The following is a 15128-nucleotide window of genomic DNA, read 5'->3' on the forward strand; positions in this document are numbered from 1 at the left end:
ACTACCCACATATGTAAGTGACTCGGTGAGCAGTAGAAATAATATACATAGGCCTATGTATTATTTGACAGAGAACAGAGGATACATTTCTGTATGCATTAAAGTAATGTTATTAGTGTCCGACAATGTTACACTGTTAGTGTTCACATGTTTGACCAACTGTGGTGACTCGTTAGCCTGTCTGTGTTATTTCCCACAATATATTAGCATTAGCCTAGTATACATGAAAGCATATTATGTTCTTGTTTTAATTACACAATGTATAATACTCTTTTTTTGTTGCGTAGTTTGACAGTAAAGGGGCGTGGAATTAAACTTTCAGCTCCTTTTTGAAGAACTGTTCACTATATGCAAAACTGTTGCTATTGTGTAGTGAACGGAGTTGGTTACATTCCATCCAGCCATCCATCCATCCATTCATCCATCCATTTTCCAGGGTCGCTTATCCTTACTAGGGCCGTGGCCTGCTGGTACCTATCCCAGCTGGCGACTATGGGCAGTTGGCGGGGGACACCCTGAATTGATTGCCAACCAATAGCAGAGGTATTATATGTCCAATACACCTTCCATGCATGTTTTTAGAGTGCGAGAAAAAGCCAGAGTCCTTGGAAAAAACCTACACAGGCTTAGGGAGAACACGCAAACTCCAGACAGGAAGGCTGGAGCAAGGTGGTCATTGCATCCATAAAGTGCTAATATGTCAAATTTTTCCATGCAAGTTGACAAAAAAGAGGAAAAAAAAAAACATCCTAATGCTCATATTTGTGGGTCACTCGGATCTCAAGGAACCACTACTTTTATTAATTGAAGCAATTGATTCTATTTTATTTTAAGTACAGAACAAAGAACTTCTCCAGTACCAACCAAATCAGGCCAGTACAGACAAAAGTGTCCCCAACTGCAGAATTTTACACTCCTCCCCTTCACTGATGGGTGATGATGCTCTCTCCCCAAAGTCCCAGGCTGCTCCGCCTCCCTGACAGTCCACCAGAGACCCAACTGTATCTCAAACCCGGAGTCGGCTGACTAAGCACTTAATGTAGAGCCTACCTTGTCTGAGCGAGAGAGGCGCTCCTCGCTTAGACTCAGGGAAATAATTAGCAAAATAGAGCGCTGGCCAAGCACGTTACACTAAATCTAGCAGCACTTCACATACAAATGAAACTCTGCGCCACCCCTCTCGGCTCCTGTAAAGCTCATACTGATATAAGTACTTGATACGTGGTAGTGACGCAAACGGCTCACTGCTCACTGTACACGGTTGTCTTTATTTTTAACTTACAAGTTTCTTTCAGACTATAAATAGTTAACTCCTCCTGCAAAGTGTCCAGTTTCTCCCTCCCACCTAGAAAAGGAGGTGAAAAGGGGTCAGAAGAGATCACAGCCATTCTTGGATTCATCATCCAGAGGGTTGTTTATGTATTTCTGTGCGCCCCCTTTCTGTCTCTCTCAGGCCTCTGCACCTTCATCCGTCTCATTAATTTTCCCCTCCACACAAGAGGTCAATCTGGATCGATGTCACCTGCCCTCGATTGCGGAGAGCAACATCCTGGGACACAGAAATAGACCTTGCTGTGATAGAGGAGCCTGTCTATAACTACATGCAACACTGAGTGTGTGACTGACATGAGCCAACTGTTAGGATGGGCAAAACCCTGACCTTAGTTTTGAAAAAGGAAACTGGATTATTATGTCTAAGTGTGACACGGAAGAAACCACATTTTTGCAGCCAGGTGGATTTAAGTGTAACTTGGGTAAGCCGTGAACACAATGGGTTGATGGTCAGTCGTTGCTCATCGATTCGCGGTCTGAGTGGTGTGCTTTTCCGGCCGATTGGGCCCGTTGTTTTGCCAGGAGTTATCTCATTGGTTGGTCAGCTTTAATAAATCAGTTTGTGAGAAAGCGAAAATGGCAGGAAACAAATTTGTTTGGAGAAAAAAAATTGATCGCCATTTGCTGTCTGCCTGTCTTGTGAGACATAAGCATATATTGAAGGACTTTGTCAATAACGGATGGTTCAACAGAAGAAAAATTGAATCTCCTCCACATAATCAGCATCATACTACGTTCATACCAAGGGCAGGGCATCTCAGGTGGTGAGTTTGAATAAAGTTTATGAAGTTTACGTGGTGGGGCGCGTTTGGAGCTCTGGGACGTGTATGGAAAAATCGCATCATTTCACCTATTTTGTAAAGTCAAATGAACTGATTTTTTTTCGCTCTTCGCCTGACCAACAGCTTTGCCTACACCATCAAACACAGAAGATAATGATGGCTTGTGTATGGACAGCTTGAGGGACACTAAAGACAAACTAAAGGTGCCGTCAGAGAAAAGGTCTCGCTGGTACTGTATGCTTAACAATAGTTATCCACAAAACGACGCCCCTCACCTATACCGTTGCACACGAATGGAGCCGCTGGTTCCCTGTACACCAACTGTGAAATGCCAGCAAACAAAGTGAGGCGAAACCCTCACCCAGTTGGTGTGAACATATATTAGTCTAAAATTTAGTTAAATCCATTCACTGCCAGGCATTTTAGAGAATTTCAACCCACCAAATAAATGCATGGACTCTCACCTTTCTGCCTCTTTCTGTTTCATTATAATCCGTGGGAAAAATGAAGATTTACAAAATTCATGCCGTTTCTCCTAAACGGTGTTCATCTCATATCTACAATGGGCATTTTTGTCATTTACTGGTGGGTGGGTGTACATTGGTAATGTTGAATCCAGGTTAGGCATTTACAGTGAAGCAAAAGCAGAGCCTCCCCCACTCAACCCAATTGGTAAAACTTTAATTTTAATGCAGTGAATGAATTAAATGTGAAGCGACTCATCTCACATGCATTCCTTCTGACTTGTCACATAATGTATTACTTTACCAGACTGTGACTTCTTCAACTACCAGTAAGTCCACCATTATTTCTTTCTAAGTTTAAGCAGAAATTGTATTTTCTTCTACAAATTATTTAGGTTGACTAATTAACTTTTACAATACTGCAATTTACTTCATTTTACATGGCACCAAATTGTTAAAAAGGTTGATATGTTACTGTAAAAATTCTAAACAGATGAAAAAAAAGTAAAAAAATAACATTTCTAATGTAAAAGTCCCACACAGCTAATATCATTTTTTTAATTGCGTCTTGAAATAGCAAAATTATATTTTTCTTGTCTTCAAAGATTGCTGCTTTGCACACAGGGAATGGCCTTCACTGAAAGCTCGCAAGCACAGAATTGTCCAATATGTATTTGAAAGGATGTAAATGCTTTAAATAGTATTTTTATACATTCATTTGTGTGTATCTGTTGTGCATTTACCAAACGATGTATGCCGTCTCTTGCGGTAAGTTGAAGTGCAACACAGATGATCTGAGGTGAAGCAGCAACCGGAGCCCCGCAGCTATTTTGTTGACGTCAATTCAGCTTGAGTTTGCCCCTTACAGACTGCTTAAGTGATCACACACCAGCCGGCTGCAATCTATATTTGCACACATTCATGTCACCTTTTTTTCACAAATATATATATACACAAATATACAGGCACACACCTGGTGTTTTATCTGTGTCAGCATATCTCGGGTCCCTTGCTCTCCTGGGATTCTGAACGCTAGCATTTCTTTGTCTACTGTGTCTAATTTCATAATGCGTATTGGCCACTTGGTGGGTTTATCTGAGGTTATCCCCTCAAAATTTAGCTCCCTTACAGTTCAGCATGGCTTAAGTAGAGGCATGGTGATTTTGGTGACGTATAAGCGATCCTGGCTCCAGTGGGACACACTTTCTGCAGGCGAGGACACCAAGACCTGCCTCCCCATGTCCATCACTCGGCTTTTCCCTATGGAGCTACAGTACGTGGTCAGACTGCTCATAGGCCCTCCCCTCTCAACATATACTTAGATTTGCATAAAACAAATACGCACCTCTTGTACAGTTTTAGACCGTTAAGAACAGACCACACTGTATGGGTCCTCTGTGAGCGCCGTTGGCAGGCTGTGAGTATACCGCATCAGCAACGAACACCGACAGCCAGAGAGCTGAGATTTACGAGAGCGCCTGAGATAGACATCCTCATAGTTTTCCACTTTAATTTGTTTAACATCCGTTCCTTTGGCATTGTTTATACTCCCCACCCCTCAGACGGGAGTAGAGGGCGCCTAATTCACGGTGATGACATGTGGAAGGGGGGGATCACTTAAAACACTTCATCTCAACAAGATTTGTCCTTGTCTCTCCTGATGGCTTTTGTCCTACCTCCTTTCTGAAGTCGAGTAGAGCTGGAGAAAGGCCAGCTTCTGATCCTACACCACACGGCCCACTTAGACACAATCAAGTGACCATAACCGTTAACAACATACAACAGGTCCACATGTGAAGCTGGTATGAGCATTTAAATTCAAAGCTTATCTCTTTCTATGTCCAGCAGTAATAGTTTCAATGGCTGAATGTTGTCATGTCAGTGCAATGTCCGTTTCTTCCACATTATGAAAGTAACGTGAGACACTGACGTTGAAACAAGAGCAAAGACATTGAAATGATAGTATTGCAGCCATCCATTAAAGGATACGTAATATTCAAGATGCATTCTTTAATCGCTTACATACAAAATTTTGAGTCTCTTGGCGAAGTGTTCCCTGCATATGCCATCCAAACAGATCCTCACATTAAATTGACAAGTGTAATTTGGTGGCTTGGAGCTGAAATGCTGACTCCACAAGTGAGAATCAGGAGGACATTCAGCCTGCAGCAGATTTGCACAAGCACGGTTGTGCTCACAAGGATGAACTTCTCAGGACCGGCGAGGGGCGACTTTCAGTAGTAGTAGTGTTATTTTTGTCAGTGTAAATTACGATGAAATATCTTCATCAACAAACGTTTTATCATGTGCATGAGACGAGACAAGATGCAACAAAATGCTTGTCATGTCAAATGATGGTGTGATGCAAAGTTGTTGACAAATCGGCCAGCCAACTGGCAGGGGTGTGTTGACCATCAGGAATTTTAGAAAAATCTATAGAATTTACCAAAAGGGCTGGTTTTCTGTGTCAGTTAAACACAGATTTGAGGGTGAACTGAATAAAAATATACAAAATGCATAAAAACAAATGTATATATACACACACACTCACATACCCAAAAAACTGTAACTGTGTAGCTGTAACTGACTAAAATATTGAAGTAATCCATCACAGCCAATAATCACACTTCGATCAATTTAATGATATTAAATATATCTATATATATCTATATATATATATATATATATATATATATATATATATATATATATATATATATATATATATATATATATATATATATATATATATGAACAATAACATTGTTGCATTGAAGATACCTACATTTTTTTTACATTTTTGGGGATTTTGTTCTAAAAACTGCATTCATATGTGTATTAAATCTTCCCAAACTCTCATGACCTAGACTTTAAGATATTACCAACATTTGGATGGATTTTAAGTAGGCACAGACACTGTTGATCAAATACACTCGATAGCAACAGATGAAACGCAAGTGTATCACTGAACATGGCAAAGATTTGATTGTGTCATAGCACGTTATATTGCTCATGCTATTTAAGGGCTCTACTCTGTTTGGGTAAAAGAAAAAGAACAAAAAAGCTGACTGAATTATTTATTTTTTCTTTTTTTTTTTTTTTTTTTACCTCAGGAAACCAAGGGCGCAGAGGCATGGGGCTTGAAATCACAGATGGAGGAATTTTCTGGACGACCTAGAGAGGCAGATAAGATTGGAGAAAAAACAGGAGAGGATAAATGACTATCAAGGTAAATACAAACTGCTCTCATTCCTCAGTTTCCTCCAGCATGTGTCATTCTCTGCCACCCCTGTCAAACACGCACAAATAAATGCGCTACACAATCACAAAGAAACAAATAGTTCCACTGTGAGCTAAGATTCTCCCTCGACTTGTCTGTCTGGTTGAATACAGTACATGGATCACAGTAAGTGTTTGATGCAGAGGGAAATGTAAAAATTTGCATGCAAATAGACTTTACAGGCAAAGCCCCATGCATCAAAACACCGTACCCACCAGAGACAAAATATCTAAGCGTGCAGTGTGTCGCTGCACAGACAAGACAAAATACATTTTACCTGCTCAGCTCATTAAATGACACAACTAATTGTTCAAAAAGAGACTAAATTTTTCACGCAGAGAAATGAACTGTGACGCTTGGCATTTCTGGCCTTCGCCGCCGACACTTCATGGAACACACTTTCGTTTTCAAGCAGTAGAGCAGGTGTGTGCACTTACTCTGCGGCTCAGTAAATGTTATGTGGAAATGTTAGCTTAGATCGCGACTCCCTGTACTTGGATGCCAAACAGGCCCAGAGAGGAAGATCCTTGCCTTTTCAAAACATAAATTGTTTTTATATATTTCATATCGACAGATTAACAGCCAACTTCATTTTATTTTTGCTGTTATGAAAAACAATTCTCAATACTTGACCTGGAAGCAAATATGGGATTGTACCAAGTGTGTGATTTCCCCCTCCCATCCCATTTTTTTAACAAGTCACTATTATGTGCAAAGGGGTTGCTGAGGGATGATGTTGCATTTATTTAAAAGTCACCGTCTCTTGGTCTGGGTCCATTTACAGACATATAAAATTACCACAGCAGGTCCTGAGCACCTCATTACCAACATAACCTGCAGCCAGTCTTTCAAGGACAACTCTCTAATGACACCACACACATCCGCTTTATGTCTATTTGAAGAACACAGTCACTTCCCTCTTCAAAAAAAGTGCGTGTGTGCGGGGCGGGGTATATAGAAATAGCAAAAGCATTCTCAGATTGAATAAGCACCTTAATGGCTCCCTGATGTCAGTTTAATTCTGAAGGAGTTTAGTGTTTCCACACTCTATCTCACTCATATAGAATGACAGGAGACCGGATTTTCATTATCTTTTTCATCTGCTGGAAATCTGTAAATACCATCCGTGTATGTGAAAGCCATTTGAGAGACTGTGAAAAATTTTAAATGGTTTGAATTAAGCTTTGTGTGATCAGGAAAAAATGTAATTGATTTAGAATTCCACTGGAAAAAAAAGTGTTCGTTAGTGTTCTTGAGAGAGGCCTATAATAAATTTTAATGAGATTATAAAAAGTCTACACACCCTTGTTCATTTGCCAGATTTTTGTGATTGAAAAACAAACAATTATCAAAATAATTTATTGCAAATATTTTCCTTATTAATATGACCACTGAGATAATGTGGCTACACAAGCATGCATAGCCCCCACAATTAAGGATTTCAGTAACCCATTGGGATTAAAATTCATACAAAAACGCAAGTGAGCACACACCAGATAAAAATTAAGTTCAGATGTTCTTGTAGGCTATTCTTGGCACTATTGTTTTCACATCTTCAAATGCCAACCTGTGCAGCGAGCATGCACATTGTGATTATGATTGCATTGTTCAACTTAGATAAGAGTACAGAAAAATGTGACAAAAATTTCCTATCTTCTATATACATGTGGTCTATAGTTGTGAGGTGACAAGACAGAAAGTTTGATATTTTTAAAGATAAACATTCCACTCTAGCTAGGCGAGCTAATACCCTTGAAATGTCTCACGCTTATTTTTTTAAATGTGTTATGGTGAAACCAAAGTTTAACTTTTTGGCCATGAATATAAAAAAAAATTGTTTCATGCAAACACAGCAGTTCTCTTCACCATACGTCAGATTTGAGGCAGTTTTTCTTCTTCCGGAAGTGGGGCCATGGACAAAGTGGAAGAAAATATAAAGTGTTCCAAATAACAGTTAGTACAAAAACCTTTAGGCTTCTGCTAGGAAGCAAGAACTGTCTTGAAAAGCCTACTAGAACATTGTTAATTTTTGTGTGGCTCCTCAGAGCCATTCTGCATAGGTGTGTCCTGACCACAATTTAACATCACTTTGAACTGCTGGCATTTAAACAAGGGGTGTGTAGACTTTTTTATTTTTTAGGTTTTTTTATTTGCCACATTGCTAAGAATGTTCCCATTTCAACTTCTTAAAAATAGAAAGGTTTTTACTTTAGAAAATTTCTCTAAAAAAATGAGAAACAAGGATATGGATTTAAATAAATAAATAAATACATTGGAATTGACGGAGTTGTGTTGTATGCGGGATGTGCTTGTCCGTCTCATTTGTTGGGTTGTGGGCAAAGGAAATGAGTGTGGGCCCCCCAGGGTAGAGATTACTTTAATGACTTTGAAAGCAGCCTTAACAGCGGCGCCTTTTGACCTCTACTCATCCTCGGTTCTGGAAGATGACAAGGTGATTCTGTACATATGTAGACAAAGGCTCATGTGTTGACATCTACTTTCCACTCATGTAACATGCACATTTAGCGAAAACAACATGATGGCACACAAGCAGCAACAGAAAGAAATTGCGGTTCTTTTGAAGCTTTTAAAGACTTTACGTCCACGCTTTGCCCACATGTTGACTGCAAGCCACAATGTCATGCCACAGATTTTACTCTGTACCCGTACTTCAGTGCTTTAGTTAACGGAGATCAGTCATAACGTTTGATTGTGTGCTTTCACGTCCAAAAAGCCTGAAAGTATGTTGATTCTTCAAATGGATGCGTGCGTGCCAACGAGGAAACAATCAAAACGAGTATGCAAAAAGAGTTGAGGGAGGACATCTTAACCAGAAACCATATTGTAATTTTTTACATGCCACTAAAAACCCACAACCCTTGGCTGTAAAATAAATGAAAGAAAGACCAAATATTTGGAAGTTTCCCTTTGAGTTTGCAAAGACGCTCTCTGAATGGGAACGAAAGCAAACAAGAACGCATCCGTTCTAACGCTTTTACATTGTTACAACAAAATATGAAAAAGCCACTGCGTCTGATCAAATCGATGTAATTAGATACAGCGAGGAAGAAGGAGAGCGGCTTGGCCGTGACTCGCGTAGCATGTGCACGCATGCAAAAAGTCGACAGCAGCACAGCTGCACGGAGCTACGCTCTCGATCTATCATCCCTACATCGCAGGAGCTAGTGGGCCACACCACTATTAATCATCAGCAAAAGCATTTAATTCAGCACAAGCTCAACTATTGTCTCAGTCTCTCCCCTCTGTCGGCTGCGCAAAACAGCATACACCTCTGAGAAAAAGCAGACATGCAAGTGTTGGTTAGCAAAATCACCCAATGTCTTGCACGGTACTACCAGTCACACTCATTTTACGGTTACTGTTACTTCATTTTTTTATTTGTGCAGACATGTTTCTTTTTTTTTTCTTTTAATGTAAAGGTGCCAAAGTGATCACAGAGTTTGCATGACGTTTCAAATCACGGCTTAGTAACCATCTGTTTATTTTCCATCTAATGGTAATTGCCCTAAAACATTCAGGAAAAAAAAAAAAAGTCCTCATTGGAATTCCTCGGTCTCACTTGCACATGTTTCTTACGTTTGAGAGAAATGGAAAAAAATAAAAATTGAGATGTCCAAAAAATGACCAAATTACACTTTTTTTTTTTTTTTTTTCTGCACAGTCCCTTCCATGCGCCCCCACCCTTCACCCTCCCGGACTCTGCTCCAAGCCAACATTATTCAACATGCCCTCTGACAATAACGATGAAGTGGGGTGGAAATGAAACATCCACAAATACTGAAGTGTGAGCAAATACACATTGTTCAAATAACAACAAAAAAATCTGACAAACGAGTAAAGCAATCATGTCAAGCACGCAACATGACATGAGTGAGAATTAGCGCATTCACATATCGCATTGTTAAAAAAAAGACTCATTGACTTGCATGCATTCATAAACATGCATTCAAACACACACACACAAACACACAACCCTTAATTGTCGGGAACATGCATTTAAAAGTTTCCATTATACACACCTGTTTTGGAAAAAAAAATCCAAATCCAAAAATTAGACTATTTACAACAGGTTTTTTTTTCTCATTTTTATGTTTTTATTCATGGACGTTTCTATTGTAGTACATCCAATTACAAATTAAGTCTCTTTTTAAAAATAAAACAAAACAAACAACAACAAAAAAAAACAAAACAGTTCTATCAGTTATTTTAGAAAAAAATATGACTATATCAAAATATCAGCTGTAGAATTAATGAAAACAAGTATAAAGGTCACTGCATGAATTAATCAATATAGCATGTGATTGTGTTGCACGTATACTGAAATGTTTACATGCAGGACAAATCTGCTTCTAATAATTTCAACATGCAGTGTGTTTTTGGCATAATAATTTGCGATAAATTCCAGCTGCTAAAACCAAATTCAAGGGTGGTCTGTGGGAAAACAATGCATGAAGAAAATAATAGTCTCATTTTTTTTGTGCTGAAAAACTTTTCATGATGTATTCATCTTCCTGCTTTATTGTTTTACTGACAGTGATATTCTCAGGACCACGTTTAAGAAAAGTGAGAAACTTATTGAAGTCAATTATACATTTATTGCATATCATTGAATTGTATGAAATGACAAAACGAGCACATATGAACATCACATATGGTTAGTGAGTGAAATCATTTTGCACAGCAAAATATATATATTTATATGTATGTATGATGTAAGATTAATTCACATATTTTCAAAGGAGCTCCCTCTTTTTTTTCATTTATGCATGCAGGGTATCAATCCCTGACCAGCTAACAATGTCCAGACATTATCAATTATATGAATTATTGCTTTGCAAATATTGAGTTTCTTAAATTCAACACAGCATCTTCTTTTCTGAAGTTATATAGAAAGTATTGCATTTTACAAATACTGAATATGGGCCAAATAACTTTGGAAAACAGTTGTTCTTAACTCCTCCCTATGACAGGCCTGATTGTTTAGTGCACTGCACTCACAATACTTCAGCTTTTTTTTCACAAAACTCCTTTCAAAGACTTTCAAGCTCGAATGCTGAAAAATTTGTCTTTTTTTAAATAGTGGCATATGCTGCAAATGTACTGTACAATTCCGCTCATGCGAGCCAATCGCATTGAACCGTGTCCAGAAACTTTTGCTCGTGAGCTGTATAAGTCATCTATACGATTCAAACAGAAGCATTTTTTGTGTCTACTCAACTTAAATTTATAAAACTTTGTACTTATATTACACTTTTCATCTTTTGTCAAATGCAGAGGCATAATATTTAAATAACAGTTTAAAAAATGATTTCCTTCACCCTGGAACCATGAATCATGCAGAATCCCCGCTGATATTCATTGCACCCTAATGACGTCGGGTGGTGGTAACACAGCTGAAACGCCATCGCATTGTACACAGGTAGGGAGTCCTGTCACTTTTTTGTAGCTGTCTCAAAAAAGTGAGGAGGCATAAATGAAATATGAATGCCATGCTGGAGTCATCTCATAAAATAATAATTAAAAAAATGACATAGCACAGAGAAATAAAACGGCATTTGAAAAAAAAGAACATACATGTCCAGCATGCGGAAAAGTTCAATAACTCTAAAAAACAATGAATACATAACGTCTCTTAAGAAGCAAATGCATGAAATGGCTGGCAATCCTCCAAGTTTGGCAAACATAACAAATAGATGAATGCTTTTCAACAAATATCACACTATTTTCAAACAAAAAAAAAGGCAAAGGGCACCTTAAGTGGATCCAAATTAGACAGTGCAGTACTAATGAAGGGTGAGAACTAGTGACAAGTGGGTCGTTTATAATTGAAAAGTAGACTAGGTACGAGTTCTGTGAACTCGTACACGTCGCTGTAAAAATAAACCAACAGCTTGTTTCAAATGTGAACGATGGGGGGGGGGGGGGGGGGGGGGGGGGTAAATGTTCTGATCAGGCATTTGCGCCGAAAAGGGGTAAAAAGTTCAAACAGAAAGTTTTAAAGCGGGGCTGAATAAGCCATCAATTCTTTTCTTTCTCTCTCTTTTTTCTTTTCTTTTTTTTGCGCGTATTTGTGGAGACTCACATGAAAAACTCCGGGGATGACGGGTTGTTGTCGCTGCTCGAGCCACTTTCTCTGAAGCCGTTGCCGATGAGCTTCTCATACTTTTCTTTGTACGCGTCCCTCTCCCGGGCCAGCCTGGAGATCTCCTGCTTGAGGTGCTCCACTTGCTGCACCAGTTGCGTCTTCTCGCCCTCCAGGACGTGACGCTGCTGGACGCGCTTGAAGCGACAGGATTGCGCGTAGCCCCGGTTCTTCAGGGTCCTCCTCTTCTGCTTGAGCCGGATGACTTCTTCCTTGCTGACCCCCCGCAGCTGCCGGTTGAGCTCCCGCACGGACATGGTGACCAGCTGCTCGTCCGAGAAGCGGTCGTCCAGGCGCATGTGCGGATGGTGGCTCGTCCCGGAGACGCCGTTGGACTGGACGCCCGGCGCCGGGTGATGGTGGTGGTGGTGGCCGCCACCTCCGCCGCCCCCTCCTCCTCCACCTCCGCCTCCCCCGGCCCCGCTGTGGTTGTGGTGGTGATGGTGGTGGTGGTGCTGAGCCCCGTTCTGCGCGGCGGCCGCGGCGATGACCGCCGACACGACCGCCGCGGCGGAGCCCATCTCTTCGCCGGCCATGGCGCCTCCCGGGCCGGCTGCGCCCGCGAACTGCTGGCCCCTGGCGTAGCCATCGAACGACTGAAGCTGGTGGCTGCTGTTGATGAGCGCCTCGACCGCGTCCTCGGGGCTGAAGCCCAGCGCCTCTGGATTGAGCTGCTGTTGGTAACCGGACATCCAGTAGAAGTCCTCGATGTGTGTCTTCTGCTCACTCCCCGAGCCCGGACTGGGCGCCGAGAAGCTCGGGGAGGGGGGCACAGAGCTGCAGGGCGTGCTCATCGGCGTGGAAGACAAGGATCCCCCGGCGATGAGGCGGCTGCACTGGCTGATGGTGCGATCGGGCTCGACCGGCTCCTTTTTCACTTCAAACTTCATCAGATCGAAGTCATTAACATATTCCATGGCCAGGGGACTGGTGGGCAGGTCGGAGTTGCTCATTGCCAGCTCTGATGCCATCCTCTTGCTGCTGCTGCTCGCAGTCCTCCACGCGGGCTGGAGTGCAGCCGCGGCGCCGGGTTGGGTGGCGAGAACGTGAGCCACTTTGAGAGACTTTGTCGAAAAGCGTGCACAAAAAAAGAAGAGTTTCTCAGCGTCCTGCCTCGGACTACTTTGGCCGGCGCTCAGCGGAGCCTGTCGCGCACACGCACCGGCCCGGTGTCGCGCACACGAGGAGCGGAGTCCCTTCTCGGCGCGCGCCTTCTGTTTCAAACATTTAACACAACTTTTCCACGCGCCTTTTCTCACGGAGACATCGCAAACCCGAGCGAGCGAGCGAGCGAGGGCTGGACACGGGAGAGATTTTTTGAAGCAGGCATCACACAGCAGTTGAGTTTAAGAGCTTTGGAGCTCACATGACGTCAGGCTGCAAGTGGGAAATTGTCTCGGACGAGGAGCCAATGGGGTCGCACACTCCGAGAGCTAATTAGCATATTAGTCGACTACAGAAAACAAACTTTTTTTTTCACCCTTCTATTTCAACTGTCAAAGGCCGTCAGCTGACACTCAGCTAGGAAACGGAATCACCCTGCTCGTTTCTCCACTTTTTTCGCATGAGTACGTGACAGTTGATTCATTGTGTCAGTGAAAAGTAGAGCAAGTTCAGGCAGTTGCTTTATTTATTTTTATTAGTGTTAATTCTGGAGCTAAGGGTCACTTTTAATCAATTTCCATTTGAATATAATGTCATTATTGTTTTATTGCCAATCACTGGCTTATAAACTACAGCGCACGCATATTTATGCATTTATTTCACAATGTTGGCAATAATGACGTCTTTAAACATTATAACTTACTTGACCCAGATGCATGTGCTGCTTTGTATACGCGGAAGAAAATCATTTATAAAGCAAAACCAGTTAATTTAAGAGGACGCTGCATGATTTTGTGCCAGTATAAAACTAAACACTGCCACCTTTTGGACACACCGGGTATTAAAATCCCATCTAATTACCTCCCGTAATAACAATAATAATAAAATTATTAATATTTATAATAATAACAAGAAAAACAAAACCTACTATAACATATTTATATGAGAAGTTTTTTTTTCCTTCTTAAATACGATGACAATATATTATATACATCAGTTTTGATACCATTAGACAGTGTACAATGAAGCATGAACATGAACCCAGTGTTCTATCCAAACTGATATCATGTCACATGGTCATAAAACGACTTTATCTAAGCACTGGCTGGTCATATTGCAGAGAACTCTTATAATCTGCTCACTTTCATTGCACTTTATCTCAGTTCAGAGGTCTCCTACTTTGACTTGACTTGTGTACAAGACAGCCATACGACTTCTGTACAATGTATGACCCTGGTTACCTTCTAACCCCTATGTCCTGCCTCATTATATACACATGGACAATGTTGTTGATACCGCTCTAAAATGAGAAAAAAAGCCACGATGATCACCAAAATACAGAATCTTGAAACTGCTGAGCTAGGGATTTGCTGGAATACCTATTTGGTTTTGGAATAATCATCTTGTGAAAATATTGTAAATATTATGGCTTCAAAGGGGACGTAAAGTCCAAAACTGCCCCTGCAATAATGTTTTCTGCGATTCCCTAGTAGTCTAAGCATGACATTTTGATTGTTATTGTGTTTGTGCGATTTGCATTAAGCAGCAAGATCCACCCATTTTTATGCATATCGGGAGACAGCAATTTTGTCACTTGCTCTCATCGGAAAATGATCAATCACAACTTATCTTACAAATGCCAATTTCTATTCCATGTCCACGTACAGCACATTGTTTGCGGTCTTATAGGGCCATTTGAATAAAGTTGTTTCCCCCAGACATGCTCTATTAGTTCGAGATGATTCTGTTTGAATAAAATCTTATTTTCACTGGTTTAGTTTCAGTAATGTTTGCTTATTAGTTGTGTGTTTTAAGTTGTTTTAGTGATCCTTGCGGAATTTTATTTCATTCAATGATGGCCACCGATTTTGCCCAGATACTGCAAAACAAGCTATGGATATTTTCAGAAGTCAAAGTTTTGCTGTTGATATGCTACACATATTTCAGTGGAGTTGTTTTGCATTAAATATACTAGCGCGATGCTCTCACTTGTGCAAGGAATT

The 15128-nt window shown here is 40.8% G+C and overlaps 1 protein-coding gene across 1 annotated transcript in view; it reads right to left on the bottom strand.

The window, feature by feature from the left end:
• mafa (MAF bZIP transcription factor a) overlaps window positions 1–13323 on the bottom strand; it is a 62358-nt gene extending 49035 nt beyond the window's left edge. The window contains exons 1-2 of the mRNA XM_088413929.1: window positions 11962–13323; window positions 5687–5752 (exon numbers count right to left, since the gene is read on the bottom strand). Coding sequence (XP_088270055.1) covers window positions 5725–5752; window positions 11962–12992 — 1059 coding nt within the window. The 5' untranslated portion in view covers window positions 12993–13323 and the 3' untranslated portion in view covers window positions 5687–5724. The remainder of the gene's footprint in view (window positions 1–5686; window positions 5753–11961) is intronic.
• Between the last annotated feature and the right edge of the window lie 1805 nt (window positions 13324–15128).

The sequence above is a fragment of the Hippichthys cyanospilos genome, chromosome 4, assembly GCF_059441005.1.
Source record: "Hippichthys cyanospilos isolate Australia breed blue-spotted pipefish chromosome 4, RoL_Hcya_1.0, whole genome shotgun sequence".
In the NCBI taxonomy this organism is placed as follows: domain Eukaryota; kingdom Metazoa; phylum Chordata; class Actinopteri; order Syngnathiformes; family Syngnathidae; genus Hippichthys; species Hippichthys cyanospilos.